Source organism: Citrus clementina, unplaced genomic scaffold, assembly GCF_000493195.1.
Source record: "Citrus clementina cultivar Clemenules unplaced genomic scaffold, Citrus_clementina_v1.0 scaffold_1, whole genome shotgun sequence".
NCBI lineage: Eukaryota > Viridiplantae > Streptophyta > Magnoliopsida > Sapindales > Rutaceae > Citrus > Citrus x clementina.
Window position 1 is genome coordinate 9,662,991 of NW_006263303.1, and position 24,203 is coordinate 9,687,193.

The following is a 24,203-nucleotide window of genomic DNA, read 5'->3' on the forward strand; positions in this document are numbered from 1 at the left end:
TATTCATTTAACTATGATTGTTGTAGTTATTTTATATTCATAACTGAACTATAATCTATGAAACTTGTGGATGGATTTGAGAATTATTATATATGAATTATTATTATTATTATTATTATTATTATTATTATTATTATTATTATTATTATTATTATCATTTATCAAGATTTTTCTATTTATAAAATAATTTAAAGAATATATTTCAATTCCTGCCAAAAAATAATATAAACAAAATTGGCGCCAATTTCATTAATTCCCACCAAATAATTAAAATATATTTTATTTACTACCAAATCTTAAAGAAATTTCAATTATTCCTTTCAGATTTAATAAAAATAATTTTAAGGAATTAATATTTAATTAAATAATTAAATAATTTTGCTATTATAATTAAATATGTAATGTTTATATGACAGACAATAATCATGAATGGAAAATGTTTATGATAGATAATAGTCATGCATCAAAAAATTTCATCAAATTAACAATGACAAAATCGTGATGGAAAATAGGTCATGCCTAACATGACATATGAAAATAGTCATGGCATTTTCTTGACACTGAAATTAATGACAGTCGCTTAACCGCCATGTTATAGGGGTAATAACCGTTATAAAAGACTTTTTTTTCCAGTAGTGAAATTAAACCATAGAAGTATATAATATGAAGAAAATGCATCAAAATCACATAAAGTATAAAGTAAATTGAATTTTTACAATATCTTGTAGTTGGATGAATATCTAGAAACATAAAAAAAATCTAAACATTATTGTTGTAGACGTGTGAGTGCTTTTGAGTTTTTTTATTTAATTTTTTTTTTTTTTTGTTTTGGTCCATTGGAGGTAAAAAAACATTTGAGAAAGAAAATGAAAGAGTGGTGGTCTTATACATCCTTTTTTTAGGGTATTTTAGTCAATACACGCCCTAATAGACATAAGTAGGTGATTTTGAAGTATGGTGTCTAAATAGATAAATACTTGTTTTTTGGGATATACTTAATTAAAACCCTGTAGGTTTTATCCTTGTTTTCTTTGAATTTATGAGCCCCATCTAAGTTTCAAACTTATAAAAATGGCCTACCTAGTTTTGGAACATTTCAAACTTGCCCCGGTCAAAATGCTCAATTCCTTCCGATTTGATTAGTTATTCTGATTATATAAACATGAATTACCCCCACCTGACAACTTACTCCTAAATGCAATAAAATTTATTAAAAAGGTAATAATTAAATGCATTAAACTAAAAGAAATGGCTTTGTTTTAACTTTTATATTGAAAAAAACTATGTAATTAATTGTATGCGAAATTGTCAATTTGTTCCTATTAAAATCAATATATATTACTTACTTCCTTATTGTTTTCATAAAAACTAATAACCCACTTACCCCCTTTTAAGAAAATTATTGACTATTATTAAAAAATAAACGGTAATATTAATCTCAATAGGAAAGAAACTGACCAATCTCTGTAATTCCATTAATAATAAAACTATCATACATTATTTTTTCAACCTCTATATCAAGAACTTGTTAGTTTTATATATTTGATTTAAGCCATTAGCATAACACAAATTACATTCAAGTTACATGATGATAGCCCCAAAAGAAAAGTGATACTTTATTTAGAATTATGCTGAGGCGAATTTGAAAACATTGACTATTAAGTGAAAGTGAATTGATATTTGCATAAACATCAAAACTGAAGGGATTAGGGAATGTATAAATTTCTTTAGCTGCTCTGCAATGGATCCATCAGATAATATGCACTTACGGCTTAATCAGAACAAGACGATTAACTGCTGACTTAAAAATTGGGCACTTTCAAAATTTCTTAATACAGAGAAATTCTTCTAAAAACCACCTAAGCAATTCATCGAGTGGGAGTCCACATGCCACATGTTAGAAATAAGCACTCAGCCTTATTAAAGGAAAGGAAAATGATATTTGCCCCAAGTCAAATCCCGAGTCAAACCCCGAAACTGGCCTAAACGACGTCGTTTCGTTCATTTTTTTTTCATGTTTTGATTCTTTGTAAAATGGCACCGTTTGGCTTAGAAAAAAAGGCAAAAGCAACGAGAACCCAACGCTTTGTCTTCCTCTTCGTTTTACCCCTCTGCAAAAAACCCTTCTGTCTCTCATTCACAAACCTCTTTCTTCGTTTTACCCGAGCTTCTCTTCCTGTCTTGGCGCAACAATCTTGAAATCCCATTCCTCTTTCTTGGCGATCTCCACCCTTATGTCTTCACCAACCTCGTTAGATCATTTGTTGATGAAGAAAGCAAAGAAGAAGAAGATGATGATGATGATAGAATTTTTTGAGAATAGGGTGTGACAAGTGATCATGGCGTGGAGGAATGTGTCCAAGAATTTGATGTCACAGATTGAGCAAATTGAATGTGGGTTGAGGCTGATGGTGCCGGCGTTGATTGGTAGAATCAAGAAGGTGCAAAGTGGTTTTGTGGGGAGGATAGCAGAGGATTGGGTGGCTTTCGAGGGATAGAGTGATGAGGGACTCAAAGGGGTTATTGGGGAGGAAATGAAAGAGGAGATGGATGATATTGTGAGTGTGTTTGTGGGTGCTAATAGGTTGAGAAAGAGTGTGATTGCTGAAATTGTTGGTACAATGTTCATTCAAGCAGCTTTGTTTCTTGAAGCTTTGCCCAATTTCTTGTTGGCTTAAGGGACCGGGAAGTACTTAAAAAAAAAATAAAAAATTGATGCAGTGCTGATACAGAGATGAAAAGCATAGCAAACGGCGTCATTTGATGATGATAAAAAACCAAAAAAAAAATTCACAAAACGGCATCGTTTGCATTAGTTTCAGGGTTTGACCCAGGGTCTAACCCGGGGTAAATAGCAGAACTCGGAAGGAAAATATCCAAATCAAAGCCACCAAAAAATGTATTCAACTAACAATGTCAAACATATCATCCTTTATATATAATCTGATGCTGATTAATAATCTGATGCTGATTAAGCAAAATTTTAACTCATTCGAACATTACAAATTAAACATAAACCCCAGAAGCAAGAAGCAAGAATAAGGACCCAAAACCCTGCAAGAGAAAGATCGTAAATAATAGTTAGCAACTGAACAAAATTCACAATAATTGATTAGCAACAAGCAACTGAACAAAATTCACAATAATTGATTAGCAACAAGCAACGGAACTGAGCCAATACCAAGAAGACAGATGCTACTGCTCCTGTTATAAGCTCCTTTCCAAGACTGCGATTTTGCCTAGAAGATGTTGCTTCGTAGCTGCAAAAGATACATAGCACAATCAGCAACCAAAAGCAGGTATAGAAGATAAACCACAACAAACCTCAGATGCTTTGAATCTTAAAACTAACGGATGAGGCTTATCAAGTCTCTAGATTTCCATCATAAGGCAAATACACAATCACTAGGAAAGAAAGCAATATGTGTGCATAACCAGGACTTTTCAGGAGAAAAAGAATGAAACTTGAAAATGAAAAGATCAGAATTTCAGCTGGATTATTTATTATAGTTAAATCCAAGGTAAAATCAATCCACAAGTTTTGATTACATTGAAAACTTTACATCCTCAGACTTCTCAGCCCTATGGCTATGATCACCTTGAAAGTGGCGAGAAAAACAAGGGCAGATATCAAAAGCCCAGAAGCCAAATGATCTAACAACTTTAAACTGAGTAGATAACCAGATCATATTTGGCATACTTGCATAGGGAGAAAAAGTAATAAAACAAATGATCTAATATCTCAAATAGTTAAATGAACTTAGGGCAAAGACTACATACTCTTAAAAAGAGGAATACAATAACAACGGCTCACAAGAGAAATATAAGTTGAAGCACCACACAGTAAAACTTCACAAGGAAACAGAGAGTTTTAGAGTTGACAAAGCATGTGTAGCAGTATTAAATGCTATAAATCTTCTATAAGAGTAATTACGTGAACAACAAAAGTTATAAACGTACATATATAAATTGGCACTAGAAGCTTAACTAGTCATAAGAGGACAATTTGAACAAGTAAATGGCATCTCAGAAGAAGTAATCTATCCCCATGAATACATCCTAATCACTAAGAAAATTATATGAACCAGGGAAAATGTGATAACTGATGACACTGAAGTGTGTCAACAAGTAATTCAATGATAATAGATTCAACATCGATTAAGAACAACATGAGGAAGCGACTTAGGCTAGTATAGCTATATCAGAAAGGAATTATTATATACTAATGATTCTGACTGAAGTTCCTACAAAATAGGCTAATATAGCTATATCAGAAAGGAATTATTATATATTAATGATTCTGACTGAAGTTCCTACAAAATAACGTGAATGCAGGCCAACAAATGTGCAGTCCCTGATCCCCAATTCCCATACTATATATATATAAATAAAAAATAAAAAGAAGAATTAAACCAGGTGACCACTTACACAAGATCATCAAACAACATCATCACAATCCCATTACACTCACTGCTTAAACTCAGTTCAGTTGTACCAGGTAATGGACCGTTTTTTATTTGCAAAATTAAGAACTTACATCCCTGATCTGATGGCAAACCTTATGTTATGAGTCTTACGACTATGCCTACAAAATTTTTCCAATGTCCTACTTCATTACAGAGTGTGAATTTGATAAGCACCCAAACAGAAATCTCGATTCAAAATAACATAAATTCATGATAATTAATTCCTAATTTTTCTTCTAACACAAAGATTAGCTTCAAATTCAATCACTAAATTACCAGTCAAACTAGATCTACACAGCATCTAACTTATGATGATCCCTTTTCATTATTTCTTTTTTTTTTCAAATATTCAATTGAGAATTTTGGGAATTCAGAAAGCAACCAACAAAAAACAAAATAATAATTCAAGAAAAATGGAGGGAGATCTGACAGAGACGTTACATAAAGAAAGAAGCAGTGACGAAGAGACCAATGGCGAGCATGAAAACGGATAGGGTCGGGTACCACGCATCCGGCACTGGACTTGTAATCGGCTTTGGAGCCTTCAAATTTAAAAAAAAAATCGAATTAAACAGAAATGACATCATCAGAACATTTTATTTTTTCAAGTAAAATTAATTATTTTTTTTTAATTTAGAAATAGTTTCAACTGTCAATTGAGAGGGCTTACCATCTGAGACGTTTGGTTAGCGAAATGGATCCCCCGCTTCGGCTTCTTTCCTTTACTCTCTGCTTTCGACTTGACTCTTGACCTGAGTTAATGAAGAGGCAGAACCGAGAGGTTTTGTAATTCTAAGGAGTTTTATGCCATTGGACGTTTGTATTTGGTGCTCCGACAACACAGTTAAGCTCGTGCTCTCTCATCTGGTAGCCGTTGATGTTGTGTGTTAAATTTTATTTAGAGAAGTTGCCAATTTTCCACTTAAATTAATATATACCACTATTTTCATTATAGTCAATAATCTCTCTACCTGCATAATTTTATAGTATTACTTTTATTTTTAAATACACTTTTATTCATGTTTATTAGAAATTAAATCATATGAAGTGGAAATTAAAATAAATTAAGTATTAAAAATAAGAAATATATGTTTTAATGTGAAAAAAATTAATAATGAGATTTTTTTCTTGTGATTTTTTTTATTTCTTGTCTTTATTATAAGAAAATAACAAAAAATACTAGAAAAGTTATTATTAATTTTTTTATTCACATCAAAATATATACTTTTTTATTTTAATTTCTATTCATATGATTTATTTAATTTATAATAAATATGAATAAAAGTATATTTAAAAATTATACTATAAAATTATGTTGTTATGGGGGCTCTTGGCTATTATAAAAAACAATAGTAGAATAGGTGGTGTATATTAATTTCAGTAGGAGAAATTCACAATTATTTATTTATTTACATACATTTAAGTGTTTGTATATGTAGCATTCTTTTTTTTTTCATTTGATAAGCCTTTTTTTTCTTTTTTTTTAAAAAAAAACAATGACCTAGTTAATTATATGCATTGCATTCAAAAACGAAAAAAGAAAAATAAATGATACAATAAGAAACAATTAAAATAACCATAAATATCATTTTATGCTAGTTGCTTATTATTGTATTTGTGTTGTGTCACCTTAGAGTTGTGTTAAATTTGAGCTACCACAAATCTAATCTGTTTTCTTATGGTGTCTAGATTTCGTGCAATAACCTGACTTTTTTTTTTTTTTTTCTTATCGCAATATGACGGTGTCATCCATTTAACAAAATTTTATAATGTTTTTATAAAAAAATCAAAATTTTATCATTATTTATTTCATTTTTTTTTTCTAAAAATTTGTAATATTACCGGCTTAAACTCTAATCAATTTAAAAAAAAAAATAGAAACAGATAATTTTCTAATCATAAGATACCAGGTTCAGTTTCTCTACCGAAGAAAATGGCCATAATTAACTGAAAATTCACTGCTCTAAAATGTAATGTACAGACTAATATTATGACACACTACACTCTGTACATCTCAGTAACAAAAGAATTTCCTTCTCTCTCTCTCTCTCAATACATGGCGGATTGGCCGTGACTCAAATCATCACTGTTATTGTTTCCACAACTCAGCCAACTTAGCTGTCTTTTGAGACCAGCCCTTGTCATCAATTTCACATTTATTAACGTTAATCCAGTTTCCACCTTGGACTCATGCATGAACAAGTCTGCAGTTCCATCCAACTTGCTCGCTGTCCAGTTCCGTGCCGCAGGACCTAATTACTCCTGCCGGTTAATTTGATAATAAATGTTCCGAGGAAGGAAAATCAATCTACACAAAAGTGTATTTTAAGCATTCAATATGAGCCTGGCCATAAGCTGAACACAGCACCATGCTCACTATCACTTCCCCCCACCAGTCTTCTTATTCGTTGCCAGAACTGTCTGCCCCTACCTGTTCTCAAAGGACCTGAGCTTGAGTATCTCCTAAACAACTCAGATTCCTCCTTTCCAGATCTTGCTGATGAGCTGAATAAATACGATAGTGACAGTCTCCTCCCTGTATCAAGTCCCAGATCATAGTTCGGAACTGAATAATGTCTTTGCAAAGGATCCGGCAATTGTCCCGAGCCAGTACTGACCTTTGAGTCTAAATCAATGGACATATCATCTTGGCTAGAACTTGCCGAACCCACTTCTTTTGCTTCATCACACTCATTACACACTAATTTTAAGGCCTGCACAACTTCACCCATGAAAGGACGGTGTTGTACCTCGGGTTGTACACACATTGAAGCAATAGCTGCTACTTTAGCTACACTATCAAAAGGGACATCACTCCCTAGAGATGGATCTATAATTCTTTCCAACCCTTCTCTGCTTGTGAGGAGTGGACGAGCCCAAGCAACCAGATTCTCTTGACCGGGAGGCTGAGTCATATCCACAGGTTTTCTACCAGACAGGAGCTCAAGAATGACTACACCATAGCTGTAAACATCACTTTTTACAAGAAGATGCCCAGTCATTGCATACTCAGGAGCGACATACCTGGATTAAATTATTTGTTAAGAATTCACATTTTAAAATAATCAAAGCATTAACAGAACCCCCAGGAAAAAACACAAAAAATAGCAGTTGGAACCAACTTCAGCATCAGCTTTTATTTTAACTATATTATGGTTTCAATTTTTTTTCACTGTTTAGTGTGGTTGGAGATTTTATTATTGCTTTCGGGTTTTAGTTTGTAAGTTGGGGACAAAGCTCAAGAAGAGAAGCTGATTTACGAAACAAGAAAAAAATTAAATAGCTCTGAATTCATCCTCTCCTAAAGCCACTCTTCTACAAAATTGAACCATGGAAGTTCAATAACTTTGCACAAAAGTGCACACAAGCTATTCTAAAAGGCATGTTACACTAATTCATCTGATGATCAGCCACATTAAAATTACTCTCTCAATTAAGCAGAATATTTTATTTTTTTTCCTCTCCTTATAAAACCAAAAATTTTAATACATGACTTGGCTATTTCAACAATCCACTGTGTTCAATAATCTAGGAAATAACCTTGAATTGATTAAACCTCTTCTCCGCAATGGTATTACCTACAAGCATGCAACTTAACGACTAAACTCAGTAACAAAAAGATAAAGATTGACTAAGTTGTTTTTTCTTTCTTAAATAATAATTTTAGGCTGCACGTTAAATTACTTATTTATCAAGTCTAGGAGAGCATATGAATGCTTTTAGGGGTAAAACTATGTTTTCAATCAAGTGTAAGCACCCAGGGGGAGAAAAGTATCTGCATTGGTCAAGACAGTCAACAGGAAAAGTTTACGGGATTGGCTAATGGCTGCAGGCCGCAATGACTATTTTCAAAACCACGGGACACGATTTGAAGTAACTCAAAACCGTCGTTGACACATACTATGGTGGCAGTTGAAGACAGCCACTTTTATTCATCAGGTGATGCTATAAGATGGCTGCCAAAATAGCAAAAGTCTGTGTGGGGTCGTAAATTTCACCAATGTTAATTCACCATTTTGATAAAGTGGTGATGTGACAATGAGCAAGAACTTCCTCATTTTTTTTCCTGTTTCTTTCAAAAGCCATTTACTGCAAAAAAAAAGTTCTAGGTATTTTAAGATGAGTCCCCCGAATCCTTGACATAGCAATTTCCACAATGCTGATTTAGCTTATGGGCAGTCACTAAAGGTGCCAGCAAGAGCTTGAGTCTACTCTAAAGAATTATAATTCCTTCTGACAAGCAATGAATGCATGACAAACCTTTCAAGATTGATTCATTTTCATACCGTCACCCATGCAATTTTCCATATTGCAATGGCCAGGGTGATAAGATGAGTTGAATATTAAGAAGGAGAAGGTCTCATACCCAAATGTACCCATGACACGTGTCGATATGTGTCTGCTTTCCTCATCCATGGCAGATCGAGCCAAACCAAAGTCCGATACTTTTGGAGTGAAATCATGTTCCAACAAGATGTTGCTGGACTTGAAGTCCCTGTGTATGACACGAGGGCTTGAATCCTCATGAAGATAAGCTAAAGCACGAGCAGCACCAAGAGCTATCTTTAGCCGGGCATCCCAGCCAAGAGGAGCGGATTCCTTGTCTACTCCTGATAACAAAGAAAACTAACATCAACAAGAGCATTTAACAGGGAATCAACCATTCATTTATCCTGAAACAACTACCATGTAAATGAGATTCAACGCTGCCATTTGGAATGAGTTCATAAACCAAGCAGCGGGCCTGCTCTTCAATACATATGCCAATCAACTTCACCAAATTTCTATGATGCAGGCGGCTTAGCATTTCAACTTCAGCCAAGAACTCCCGGCCTCCTTGCTGATCGACTCTCTTTAAAACTTTCACAGCCACTTTAGTTCCATCATCAAGAACACCACTATAAACAAGCCCAAAACCACCTTCCCCAAGTATTCTTGAAGCATCAAAATTACCAGTGGCTTTCTCTATTTCACTAGCACTAAAGGTCTTAGCAGACCCTGTATAAGTTGCAATGCTAGATCCAAATGACAAGGAAGCCGAATCAAGACCACTGCCAACCATTAACCCAGCAGCACCTGAAAATTTAAGTGCTTTTATATCAACAGAAGGAAGTCAAAAATAGAAGCACTGCTCGTGGATGGACAAGATCAGAACAATTATACAGTTAAGACTATGATAATAGAACAAGATCAGAACAATTATACATTAATGCATATGAAATATATTGATCATGTTAGCACAAAAGACTGATAACTAGTTTATTATCTTCCATATATGCCAACCATGCTTTATTAGATGAGAACATCTAGCCAGATTCATTATATGGAGCAGTTTATGGTGAAAGATTAATGTTAAATATTTAGAATCATCTTGAGAAATCAACTTATGGAAGACCCAGTCAATACCAACTGAAAAAATTGCACCCGGCTGTAAAAATAATAGCTACCTGATGGTTTTACATGAGATGTTTGCAAAGATTGTGGCACTTCTTCTGCTTGACAAGCATGACTTTTATATTTGAACAACAAAACCCAAGCAACTGCTGAACATAAGACAACAGCTACAAAGGCTGACAGAACAACAATAGCAATCATGCCACCACTAAGCCCATATTTCTGCCGCCTCTTTGGCACATCGACCCCTTCAGGCTTTGTTGCCCTTCCATTATTTCCAGAATATGGCCCATCATCAATTATACCAATACTTGAAGATGCTGAAGGCGGAGAAGGAGGTAAACCTATAGATGCGGTATTTCTATGTAAATACACTGGTTTGATACATAAAAATAATTTTGAAAGGAGATAACCAAGAAAGTGAATATTATTATACCAGGATAGCGCACATATAATACTTCATAATCACCGAAGTATGAAGATTTTATAACAACTTGTTTATGCCAAAATCTTTGATAAGTTAAAAATGCTGTGGTATTATCAAACTTTTCTCCAAGGGGTACCAAGTCTGTAAGGACAACTGTCTTATCGGGTTGCTCTGCAGCATTGGCTCCAATAATTCTTACTTGACTCTGTTTCATAAAAACCCCAGCAGCAATTTCCCCTGCTAGCTCTGAGACCAAAGGAAAGAAAGTATACAGTGCAACACTAAGGCGTAGTCCAACTTGCATGGGCCAGACACAGCCACATGGTGAGCCAGGTGGAGTATTTGTATATGGCTCTGTGCAAATAGTTGTCGAACAATCTACAAAAATAATCAACCATTGTATTATACCTTACTAAGTCAAAGAATATTATAGGACAATGAAAAAGAACACTCTAGGAACCCAAGAGATAAAGAGAACCTAGTGTCGCATACCTGCATTAGGAGGGGGAGGTGGAAATGCTCGTATGGGTTCACTCGGAGAACTTTTAGGCGGTAAAAGAGGCACTTCGAAATGCAAACATATCCCAAGGTAAGCCGTTAAGTAGGCAACAAATGAAATAAGAAAATTTTGATGTAAAATGTAACTGTACAATAAAATTAAAAAGGAAAGTGATGCGAGCTTTCTCACATTCAGTCTGGCCAGATGCACTCGTTGGAGATGGTGAAGGAGAAGTTGGCACACGACTCACTGGTGTTGGAAGGGGAGAATGGGATGGGGAAACTGAAAGCCACAGAGAGTGATAACGTTAAGAGTTAAAATGCCATTCATTTCACTGCTAAAGCTCCGGTCTGAATGAGTATTAGTGGCATTAACCATTCTGGTACCTGAATTAAGGGGTGGAGGGCCATAGTGTCTTTTCCTGCTGGTAGGAATAAATGATGGAGGAACGACTGGACCTATATAAAAAATAAAAAGGAAAATAGGATATTCATTAAAGAACATAATAACTCATAATCATATATCAGCTTGGAACATGCCTCAGGTATAAACTTTAGACCTTGATGTATGGAGGTGGTAGGAGAAATAAAATATGATGGAGCAGGAGAGCTGGCAATTTTGTTCCTTACATCACGATGCTTAGGAAATGAGGCCAAAGGTGAGGACACAGGAGTATCATTCCCATTATTTTGAGGAGGTTTAGGAGAAGAAAACGGTGGAAGAGGAGAATGATTAGAGTGCCTCATGTACTTGTGTGTAGAAGGTGCTGTAGCAGAAAAAGAACCTTTAAAGTATATCAAGAGAATCTCTGCTGTCTTCATTATAATACTTTATGTCGGTTATTTGGCTGAATTCGTCAGAGTTATGAAGTATACCTTTTGATGGGGAATGGTTCACAGGTGGTGGTATTGGTATGTCATATGAAGGTTCGGCTACAGGTTTTCCAACCCTTTTCCCATCAACACTTAAGGGCGGGGTTGATGGAGGTACATCAGGATCTGCAATTTCATACATAGACCAACCAAAAGAAAATTCATCAGTGTATAGAGCTTCTATGAATATGGAAATGACACCACTGATATTTAACTACTGATTACAAAGTATTTACAAGAACATATTGGATACACACAAGATACTCGTAAATGCATATTTTCCAAAAGATGAGGAAAGAATAAAAAAAGGGGGGAGAGAGAGAGCGGGAGAGAGAGAGCGAGAGAGAGAGAACAAAGCAGTACAAATCATGTTCTTTTTCATTCGACAGTTGTGCCACCAAACAAGCAGTTGTAATTAATAACAGTGTGTAGCGCCACCTATGTTGCTCAACTACCATGTTAATCATAACATTTACAGTGATCTGTGACATGTTATCGAATCTTCAAAGTGAAGATACAGAGAGGACACTTTTCAAACCAAGCTGTGATTCCTCAAGGCAAAGCAGTTTAGAAAGACAGATGGGAAGGAAAATGGTTGTGTAGAGTTAAGCACTTCATTAAACCATCAAAACCTCCTTCATTTGAAACTTAAGTGTCTATCCTCAACCAAGACATGAAGATGTCGAATCCTCTCAGAGATTCTCCTCTCACAACTGGGTGGACGGCTGGTGGGGTTTGTGGCAGTTTCCTAATTGGTGATGAAGATGGTACTTCATTGAAAGAAGAAGATAAAACCAGTTCCACTTTAAACGGTCTCCTTGGTAGAAGCTTCAAAGAAAAGTATAAATATATTAAGGCATACCGGGTGATGCAGTAGGTGTTCCTCCCGGAATGATTGGGCGGGCCACTGGGGACTTCTGTCTTGAGTTCCCCGGTGGAAATGGACCTATGTGATGTTTCAGAAACAGATGAAAATGGAAGCCAGGTCAAAAGGATATCTACTAGAAATTTCATGATAATGTAACCATATAATATCATTAAACCTGGAGCAATTGGCTCGGCGATGGGAGCCTCTCTATTTGATGCATTTCTTTTCTGAGCAACTGGTGGCAAAGGTCCTGGCATGCTTGGGTGAATGGCAGGTGAATGTCGGTGAAAATTCCCCCGAGGAGTTGCAGCTGAAGTAGACAATAAATAAGAAAAATCTGATCTTAGAAAAAGTAAAGTTCAAACTTGCGAAAGGGCACAACAAAACACTAACCAGTCCTATACCTGGAGCATCGGGAAGTGAGATCGGACTCTGGCTGACAGGTGCCTTCCCTGGAAGAGCACTTGGTAGCACGGGAACAAACAAAGGTGGAGGAGCTATATTAGATGGATGTGATGCAGGCGTAAGAGCTGTATTAGACGGATGTGATGCGTGTGGAGGAGCTGTGTTCGACGGATGTGATGCGGGCGGAATAGCTGTATTTGACGGATGTGATGCAGGCGGAATAGCTGGATTCGACGGATGTGATGCGGGCGGAAGAGCTGTATTAGACGGATGTGATGCGGGCGGAAGAGCTGTATTAGACGGATGTGATGCGGGCGGAGGAGCTGTATTCGACGGATGTGATGCGGGCGGAAGAGCTGTATTCGACGGATGTGATGCGGGCAGAGGAGCTGTATTAGACGGATGTGATGCGGGCGGAGGAGCTGTATTAGACGGATGTGATGCGGGCGGAGGAGCTGTATTAGACGGATGTGATGCAGGCGGAGGAGCTGTTTTAGACGGATGTGATGCAGGCGGAGGAGCTGTTTTAGACGGATGTGATGCGGGCGGAGGAGCTGTATTAGACGGATGTGATGCAGGCGGAGGAGCTGTTTTAGACGGATGTGATGCGGGCGGAGGAGCTGTATTAGACGGATGTGATGCAGGCGGAGGAGCTGTTTTAGACGGATGTGATGCGGGCGGAGGAGCTGTATTAGACGGATGTGATGCAGGCGGAGGAGCTGTTTTAGACGGATGTGATGCAGGCAGAGGAGATGTTTTATAGGGATGTGATGCGGGCGGAGGAGCTGTATTAGAAAGATGTGATGCTGGTGGAGGAGCTGTTTTAGATGGAAGTGATGCAGGTGGAAGAGCTGTATTAGACGGATGTGATGCGGGCGAAGGAGCTGTTTTAGACGGAAGAGCTGTATTCGACGGATGTGATGCAGGCGGGGGAGCTGTTCTAGATGGATGTGATGCAGGCGGACGAGCTGTATTAGATGGATGTGATGCAGGCGGACGAGCTGCATTAGATGGAGGTGATGCAGGCGGAAAAGCTTTGCTGGACAGAGGTGATGCCAGTGGAGTAGTTGGGATCAAAGATGGTGCAGGGAGCACATTGACCAGTGGAGGAGCTGTAATAGGTGGAGGTGACGCCACTGGGGTGGTCGGGATCAAAGATGGTGGAGGGGCCATATTGACGGGTGGAGGAGCTGTAATAGATGGAGGTGACGCCACTGGGTTAGTTGGGATCAAAGATGGTGGCGGAGCCATATCAAATGGCGCTGATACAGCTGGTGTACTCGGTGAAAAGGATGGTATATTTACGGGTGGAGGAGCAGAATGTGTTGGCAATTCTATGGGCGATGGTGCGTGTCCTCCTAGAAGATGGGGCTTTAGGGTGAATGTTACTGGTAGTCTTGGAAGTAGAAAGTGTCCTCCTATAATTGCTGGAGATGGTGGGATTCCATGCCCTGAACAAAGTAAATGTTTTAGCATAAAAACCATAAAAGCTGTTAATAATTGAGACTTATTAATTTTTACTATCTAAACAATCCACTAAAATATTTACTTAGGGGTTCTCCGCATGCATCATAAAACCAAGACACGTGAGCTTAATCATTTGATGAAAGCATTCATTATATGTTTCACCAGAAAGAAATAATTTTTGGTTAATGATTGTACTCACTATTCGCATAAGAGAATTTGGAACCATCAGAAATCTTTGTCCGGTTCTTAGTTTTTACAAAGGAAAAAACTTAGAAACTAGCCTGCGCACATGATTTGATGAAGATCAGATACAAAACCACTTATCAAAGGCGCCTAAACCCAAAACCTTCTTAATCACCTAATGAGAATGCATGAGGCACCCATAAACATACTATAAGCAGTATGTACATAATAAAAAGCTTTTTTTTTTTCCAGAAAAAGCCTTAGCAGAAATCATTCCCAAATGCAGCCTTAGCCGAGCTATGGCTATGGGCAAGATAGATCATGCTAAATAAAATTCTATTTGAACACTAAGTGATACAAATAAAATAGATCAGTAAAACATTGGCTGTAGGTACACTCAGAAAAAGTTGTATACCAATTTACAACCACAATCCTCCGGACTTAAAACTGAATCCAGGCAAATTCTGCAATCTGATTTTATCAGACAATGACATTTGCAGATAATGGAAATGCCAGAGTTCAAATCACTCACATTAATTCTTAATTGTCCACCTCTACTCATTGGATCAGTGAAACTAAGAATTTGATCACAATACTGACACTGAACAAACATGTTCAGCTTCTCCACATTTCTGCTCTTATAAATAACACAGGCGAATTCACATCAACCCAGATCATGCAATCACTGATGTAACACAAAAATGATGAATCTTTCAAAAAAAAAAAAAAATCAAATCGTTTTACTAACTGGGTATAATCAAATAATCATTTAACAAATGAAGTACGAAAAAAGATAAACTTACCTGCAGATCCTTGAACAGTGAAAGCAAAACCAATGACACATAGCTTAACCAGCTGAAGAATCACTGGCATAACCAACCCCATCACTATCCCATAAAACCAAATCTCAAAACCAACCCCTCAATGACGATAAACAAGTAATAACAATTTTAAAAAGAATAAAGAAAATGGAATTGAAAATGGAATGCTAAATTAAGACACTGGTTGATAGCTTGAAGGGAAGAAACAATAACAGAGATGTCACATTAACAAATACCCACAAAAAGTAAAAGAAAAGCAATGACAAGGCAGTTTAAGGCCAAACCCAGAAGGAAAAATTAAAAATAAAACAAAATAATATTTAAGTTTGGTGAGAAGAACCAGAGCTATTTTTAATGATTATTGTTTAATGCTCTCCCCAGAACTTAAACTCTCAACTTTGCACCCCGAAAAAAGAGAGAGAGAGAGAGAGAGAGAGAGAGAGAGTATTATTATTTTCATGGATGCTGTAAAAACTCAAAACTGAAAATACGAGTGTTATTGATATTGAAAACACAACCAGAACTGACACGAAGACAATAACATAGCTTAAGACTTAAGTGTTACTGTAAAACACAAGGCAAGTGCATTAACCACGTAAGTAACAGACTCTCAGAGTCAGAGAGATATTCTTTTGGTTAATTTAGATTTATTGGGAAATTATTGGACCCAACTAATAGTACGTGGGGGGTTAAAAAAATTTATTGAGTTTTTAATTATAATTATTTTAATTTTACTATTTAGTTGGGTTGCTTGTGCATGACGGTTTTTTTTTTAATATTTCTTGCAGATTTTCAGTTGATTCTGTATTTCTGTTGGCCAATTTGAGATTAGTGACCGTTTGTGAGAGAGAGAGAGAGAGTGTGTCTGTGAGATGTGGGCATGTGTCCAGATTAAATAATTTGACAATTGACACATCACTATTGGTCCTTTATTTTAATGATAATTAGCTTTTTGGAAAAAAAAAAAGCGATGGATTTTTTAGCTTATATATTTTTAGTATATTCTAAAATGTGGTCCAACATCGGTATCAGACATTGATGGACGGTGATTAGAGATTTGGGTCTTTTTGGAGTTTTAGGTCATTTCATCATCAAATAGCTTTATATTTTACAATTGAAGGGTTTTTGTAAGAAAGGAAAATTATTCGGGGTAATTTTATTTATGGGTCCATTTGTCTATCTTACGATTGAAAAAATATGTATTAAAAAAGAAAACTAATTGATGAGGATTTAGCTCGTATATTTTCTTTAATAACAAAAATTAAGATTAATATTCCACTCCATTTGGAATTGGTTTATTATTAAAAAAATTGCTTTTCTAGAATTTGTTGGAATCTAAAAATGAGTGTGTTTGTATGAGATTTTAATAGACTGTCAAATAATGTATGAGATTTTGATAGATTGTCAAATAATCATTAAGTTAAGAATTTACCCTATAATTTTGTTGATAATCAATCATTTAGTTAAGAATCTACCCTATAATTTTGTTGATAATCATTTATATGATGGTTGTATATGTATCGATTCCAAAATAATAGCCCTAACAACCGTAATCCTACATATGAATGATGCATTAATATGTTAATTAATGTACTAAAGTTTTGAATTTGAAACAAATTTCTGATCCATTGATTTTATACAATCAAATAATAAAAACTTAATGTCAAAAAGTAGAATTTAATGTTTCTATTTCGAGCTTCTGGATTTGCATAAGATCAATGTATTAGAAATTGTGTCAAAATTTAAAGTTAAAATATACTCACCTCTGCATTAATATATTTAAAAAAAATAACTTCGAAGAGAAACGGACTCCCCTTCAGGGTTCAAATTCATGCACCCAAGCATTTCGAGGGCATATGTGCCACTGGACAATTACTACTTGAGAAACAATTTTTTTTTTATTTTTACTGCTGGAGAAACAATGTTAAACACAAACATATTTAAAATTTTTGCTTCTTTTCTGAAATGTTCAGAACTTTTCTTTTGTTTTTTTTGTTGGGGAAAAATTAGGTTTTTAATTTTTTTATAAAACCTTTTGAAGATCGCTCTCATATAATATATAAGAATTTGTATTCTATAAATCCTACCTTGAAAATCCGAGTTGACTTTTTCCGCTGAAGTGATTTAGGCTCCTAGATCACGATCCGCCATCACCACTCCTGTTAGATCACGATCTGTCACCACCACGCTTATTAGATCACAAACTGTCACCAATGATCTTCCAGGTTATGACTCAGGTTCGATCTGCACTCGACGTGTGAGCGCCTTTATCACTACCAAAGCAATTAGCATGAGAAAATTTTTCTCTCAACAATAGAGAGAAAAATCTTATTCTCCGATCTGTATAAAGTGGCTGCTCTCTTTTTCTTTAGAGAAAAATAAGCCTTTTATATCACCCTTTAGTAAAAACCCTAGGCTCTAAAGAATAAAAAAATAAAACTCACTTTATTTGCTTTTTCAATAGGGGACCACCTTGTAAAATAACATAAGGCCCCTTACACAAAAACTAATTAAATGGAGCCTCCCACTAAATGATATATTTAGGCTTTTGACCCAAATACCTAGTTATCCTACTTATTAGTCCAATAGTGGTGCAATCAATTAAATGAGCTAACCCGGGGATCATTTGGGAACATACAATAGTGGCTACAATAATTAGGCCTGTAATTAAACTAGCCCAATTATTTAATTCCAAATCTACTCCACTAAAAGATTGGAACTGACTTCCATAATTGTATGCTCGAATAATAATTCGTCCCAAGCCACATTGATTTCTTTACTGCACAATCATTTGTACCACATCGTTAATTAAATTGATATATCAACTGTCCAATCAATTTAATAACATCCTATTCCTTGATCCTTACTGGTTTTCTCTAATGATCATTTTCAACATACTAAATATGTTGACACACTCTGGCCAGAGAATTTTATGATCAAATGCCGAAAACCCATCAAGAGATGTGTTGTACAAATTCTATATTGTTAATCCATAACTTCAATACTCATAATTGCTCCCACCAAGATACCGGGTAATCTTGACCACAAAAATGTGCCGTGCCCATTGGTAACTCAAATGGAATAACAATTACAATCATGAAATCATAATTAACTCAAGATTAAGATTATAGTAAAATCAACGCCTATGAGATTTAATAAGTCTGACAGTTATTACAAAGTTAATTAAATCTCATATGTGATCATGTTCAATGTAGTCGTACTACATTAATAAATTCATACATGATTAAGACAAATCATTCAATGAATTTATTACAGTCTATACCTAAATAAAGTATCCAACTTTATTTATCAACTGCGAACTAAATTTATTTAATCATAAGATAACTTGTATTTATATCTTCTGTGAATCCACATAGTGATCACATAAATACATATAATATGATTAAATGGATTTTAATACAAATATTAATGCAATTAAGATATTTGAATAAAATACCTCATTTATTTTATTAATCAGAAAAATTGTTTATTACAATTAAATAAACACATATGCTTTTCAAGAGCATATTTTCCCAACATTTTTTCCTTGAAAAATAAATATTTGATCTTTTCAGAAATAATTAAAATAATTCTATGATTTCGTACCTTGCATTATCATATGAAATTTGGGTGGAGATAATTCCACTCCATTATTTGTGTAAACCTATCCCATTTCAAAAAAATATTTACAATAAATGCAAGTTATTTTTAATATATACAAATCAACAAAAATATTTGTATAATTAATCAAGTAAATCATTCTTTTTTTCTACTTATTTTTTTTACTATTAAGGTTACTTTAATATAAGTTTTATTTTATTATTTTATCTTTATAACATAAAATGACTAATTACCCGAAGAAACATGTTTTCTTGTATCTAACACTTAGGGTATTTAATTTTGTGAGGTAGATTAACTTTTTAAATGAAATCTAATAATTTTCAATATTTTGCATGTAAATGACATAAATTTGACATCTTAATAACTTACATGAGTATTGGCTCATAAAAGCATTACGTTAGTTTAATTAAAGGTTGATAATCATAATAATAAGTAGAATTGACTGTTTAGAAACAATGAATTTTGTATAAAATGAAAAAAAAAAAGTTGAAGTTAAAGAAAATTTTTGGTACGTTTACCTTTTGAAGATAAAATAGTGAATTTAAAATATAACAAAAAAATCTAAGTCACAAAAAATAAAATAAGAATTTAAGAAAGATTAATTGATTAATTCTTTAGAATTCTTCTTTATTTGGATTTTTTTTAAATGTGATTTTTTTACAATTGGGGTGAATTTATAGAATTTATGAGATGGAAATATTACCACCCGAAATTTTTAGGGTGAATGCTCATTTACTACCTATATTTTAATTTATATGTCTATTTAGTCCCTATATTTTGTAAAAATACCTAAAAACACTCCTACACTTAAAAACATTACATTCTTACCTTACTTTTTCTTTCATTTTATAATTATACCCTTTCACCAATGTTCTTGACAATAATTAATTTATCTATAAAAAAATAATTAACAAATTAACTGATAAATATCAATGTGAAAAAACTAATATTTTGTGTTCATGTGCAACAATCTTACTAATACTTATTTTATAAAAAATTAATTTACCAAATTAATCCTAAAAGTAAAATGAAAGAAAAAAATAAGGATAGAAATACATTTAACAACAGGGGCATCTTCATATATTTTTTCAAATACATGTATTAAACGAGTAGTTAACTCAAAATGTAAGGATTAAATAAGTATCTACTCAAAACTTTTTGTCAAACAACAATAGGTATTGAAAATCTTATTAACAAATAAAACATAATAGCTATATTATAATCTACAAGTTTATGTAAGGGAGACCCTCTCACATGAATAGTGAATGGGCCCACACCACTTACTATTCATGTGAGAGGGTTGTAAGTTACATGCATGTAACTTAGCATTAGCTTTAAGAGGAATTTTGAGTCTAAATACAAAAAGGAATTGGTCTGAGTGGCATTGGCATAATTATTGAAGCATACTCTTGTCAATGGAAAAAAAAAAAATCGAAAGCGAAATGCATCAAGGGATTAGGATAGTTTGATATCAACAATCTGTTGGATTGTACGAAATATAATTAAAGTGGTTAGGTAATTGAGTTTTGAGGGAGCCACCAAGAAGAAAATCGTGGGCTCTTGTTTATTTTCTTGTTCTTTTATTGTGGGGAAAGCTCCAAATCACCTAACCAAAAAGGAAATGTACCAAAAAAATAAATTACTAATAATAAATTTGCCAAAGAAAGCATAAGATAAGGTAGTTGTCTAAATACAATTTTATAAGGCTGCCCAAATGAACAGTCACACGGCCAGCTAATGATGATGAATTGAAAAATAAAGGGTCCAGCTACCTTGCGTCATGAGTTTGGTACCTCCAGTTTTTTGTCTCTTAGCGAATGATCCTTTAGATTGTGAACAAAGATAGTTAACGACTGAGATTTAACAGTTAAAAAATAGGTAACCGGCTGAAGCTGTAATACCAGTAAAACGAAAACAAAAAAGATAATTCAATCCAAATTCGCAGAGCTCTCTCTCATTCTCTCTCTCTCTCTCTCTCTCTCTCTCTCTCTTCGTGAATACTCTTGTATTTCATCCACAATTGACTGTTACAGTTTTTCAAGCAAAATCGGCTATTGCCTTGAGAGAGAAAGCTGTTGCTCCATCTCAGCTTCGTGTGCTATTGCTATTGCGTCTCTGCCTTGTTGCTACTGTAATTGAGAATCGACGGCTGCTGCTGCTGCTGCCGCTTCGTCTCTGCTCTGATTCAGCTAGTGGTGGTGGTGCTGCATCTATGTGAGGGTGGCGCCAACTTGAGTTCTGAGTCTGCAGAAGTGGGCGGCTTGCTTTGCTAATTTGGGGCTGGGGTTTTTCCTTTTCTCATCCCTTGACCTAATGATTTTTAAAAAATAAAAATAAAAACCGCACGACATGACGGGTTTAGTTCCAATTTGGATCAAATTAAGTCTGGTTCGTTATTGTGAAATCGTAATAAACAAATAAATTGGGGGCTGAAAAATCCGGTCAGAATTTCAATTTGTATTAATTTTTTACTTTTTGACTTTCTTTCCAATAAAATTAAGCTATGTTCAAGTGTTTGTATTTTGGTAAATTTTGCTGCATCTATTTTGTTCATGTGATTGTTAATTTATTTTATTTTTCTGGGTTTTGTTCATATAATTGCTAATTTATTTTGTTTTTCTGAGTTTTGTTCGTATGATTGTTAATTGATTTTGTTTGTTCTTTTCTTTATTTCCTATAATTTCATTTCTCATTGGGATAAATTCAAGAATTATGATTTATGAGTCCAAATTGTTTTGAATGTATGATATGTGAGGGTCCTGCCTACAATTACTTTGGGTTAGTGTGTTAGCTGCAGGTTCTGTGGAGGGTAAGGTAAAATAGTTTATGAATAAATTAAAGAATTGGTGATATTGGTAGTTACGACTGAAATTGTAGAAGAGTTTTCTTCAATTTCTACCCAGCGAGTAAATGTGATATTTACAATCTCACCAAATGAGAGAGTAAGACAGCTTTGCTATTCAATATGTGTTTCATTAATTCACTTGGGTATTGAAACCCTAAAACTTTACTAACACACAAATTAATTAATTGATATAAGTTCTATTTTTTAATGCAACACCTTATGTCATCAACTTACATAACCATAACAAAAATCTTCAGTTACAAGATAATGCCCCATAATATAGAATATCCAACAATAAAACATGGCAAGAGGAACACTTGCAGCCTCAACTCCATACATCAGTTTGTTATTTGGTTAAGCACATAAGTTGTAAAAATATTTTCAACTTACTACGTGTGTTTTTTTACTAACCAGTTGTTCCCCTTCAGGTGATCGGACATAAACTCTATTTAATTTTTTACATATTTTATATTTTAAAATTTTGATTTATTGTAAACAAATAAGGGAGTTTGACACAATAAATTCTTAATATCTTAATATAAGGTATGACAAAATTGTATTTCCATTTATTGTAGACAAATTAAATTTGGCACAATAAATACTTAATCCATTATAAAATTAAAGGAAAATAATGATCATTTATATAATTAATCTTTTCGGCAATAAATCTAAATAAAAAATGGCAAAAAGAATTTATTAAATTTTATGTACTACTAAGAGTGGATCCATAACCCTAACTATTTCAATTTTCCAATTTAATTCAAATTAAGTTGCATAAGTTTTATTTTCATTTTTAGCAAAAGTAAAATAAACAAATAAATCTTTTTTCTATGTATTGATCTCGGATTCACCGAACTATAATATAACAAGACACTCTTATACTTAAGAGTTAAAAGTTTACTTTTAAATTGTGTCACCTAGAAGACTCTCCGTGTGTTACTATATTAGGAGTATTATATGCTTTCTACTTAATAAATTAAAATTTACAATAAAACATACTGACTAAAAGGGATGCATATATACAACACAATTTCTTTCAAACACTAAAATTATTGTTTTTTATTTCACACTTATTACTTTAAACTCTTATATGAAACAAATACGGACTACTAAATAACATGTCAGATAATTTTATTACTTCTTTAATTATTACAATTTAATTCGGGCTTCTTCTGTAACAAACTATACAACTCATACTTTCTATTACTTACAACAAATCAAATAGAGTGTTGAATATATTTTTCTCTTTCTTTTTTATTGTTTTAACTTATCATTCATCTCAATTAAGCCGTTATTTCTTGGTTGACGATTTACTATTTTTAAATTTATTGTTGTTATTATTACGCAAATTATCATCATCATCAATATTTTAATATTATTCTTTAAATAATTTTATTATTATTATTATTGTTCAAAATTAGCAATGACACGGCCTATTATTTAAACTACAAGAATCAAATTAAATTTATTTATTATTTCAAACCTCAGGGTTAAAGGGGAATTTTCTCCTTTTTTTCCCGCCAATTACTTTCGCAGTGCATTGCCTTATCTCTTGGACCCTCTCTTCCAAATATTTTCGTCACTTTTTTCAAAAATGGAATTTCGATCTTGCCCTAACCCAGAGTTGCACGCTTCCACCAACTAGTTTTCAACCAATAGTTGCATCCACCTGTTTGCTGTTAGTTTCAATGCATGTCTTCTTAACAAATGTTGGACCCATTACATGCGTACTTTTATCAAAATCTTTTTTCCTTGTAGGTTACCGGCCCATGACCTTTTTGTCCGGTTACCTCCAATTGTCTTTGTGTCACTTTTGCAGCCGTTAGATGATATCTAAAGGCTCATTCACTATAAGACAAACGACTGGGCTACCAAACCCCTGACGCAAATTAGTTATGTCCGAAAAATAATGCTATGCGGCATGTGATTGCAGGGAAAGACTTAGACAGCTTGATTATGAAAAATCATCAACGTTAACTTTGTTTAATGTGTGAGTGATAATGAGAAGATTGAATGTTTTTAGTCAGTGGTAAGATGCTTTGTCACATTCTCACAATTTGTAGATATTTTTAATAATTACAGAAGCCAGAAGTTGCCTAAGACGAAGTTGTCCGGCTTGGCGTATTCGACCTCACAACCCAAAGTGCATGAATAAATGTGTGAATAATCTTTTTTTTTTAAACTAAATTTTCCATTAACCATTATTTAGTTGATGTGACAAGCCACTACATGTCCAAAACCAAAAACCCAGAAAAGATCTCATGTGGCCCAGCCAAAAACCGAAAGAATTATTAATCATGTTGCAAAATTCGTTTGTCTCACTAACTATAGACAG

At 34.1% G+C, this 24,203-nt stretch overlaps 2 protein-coding genes across 3 annotated transcripts; both read right to left on the reverse strand.

The window, feature by feature from the left end:
• Window positions 1-2,875: 2,875 nt before the first annotated feature.
• On the reverse strand, window positions 2,876-5,288 carry LOC18054430 (transmembrane protein 258). Its single transcript, XM_006451414.2, has 4 exons — window positions 5,137-5,288; window positions 4,908-5,008; window positions 3,182-3,260; window positions 2,876-3,054 (listed from the first exon to the last, which is right to left on the reverse strand). Exons 1-4 carry the CDS (start codon window positions 5,137-5,139, stop codon window positions 3,007-3,009), a joined length of 231 nt encoding a protein of 76 aa, XP_006451477.1. The 5' UTR covers window positions 5,140-5,288; the 3' UTR covers window positions 2,876-3,006.
• A 1,089-nt stretch (window positions 5,289-6,377) lies between these two features.
• On the reverse strand, window positions 6,378-15,931 carry LOC18054431 (nascent polypeptide-associated complex subunit alpha, muscle-specific form). 2 transcript variants are annotated; one of them, XM_024192361.1, is made up of 14 exons: window positions 15,385-15,931; window positions 12,931-14,382; window positions 12,702-12,836; window positions 12,521-12,604; window positions 11,662-11,784; window positions 11,346-11,552; window positions 11,173-11,244; window positions 10,976-11,068; window positions 10,780-10,851; window positions 10,297-10,665; window positions 9,914-10,204; window positions 9,153-9,542; window positions 8,833-9,076; window positions 6,378-7,490 (listed from the first exon to the last, which is right to left on the reverse strand). In XM_024192361.1, the coding sequence occupies exons 1-14, from the start codon at window positions 15,464-15,466 to the stop codon at window positions 6,800-6,802; spliced, it is 4,305 nt and encodes a 1,434-aa protein (XP_024048129.1). In that variant the 5' UTR covers window positions 15,467-15,931; the 3' UTR covers window positions 6,378-6,799. The 2 variants fall into 2 exon arrangements, with proteins under 2 accessions (XP_024048129.1, XP_024048130.1); XM_024192362.1 differs by lacking the exon at window positions 11,346-11,552 and having other exon boundaries at window positions 15,385-15,930.
• Window positions 15,932-24,203: the final 8,272 nt, after the last annotated feature.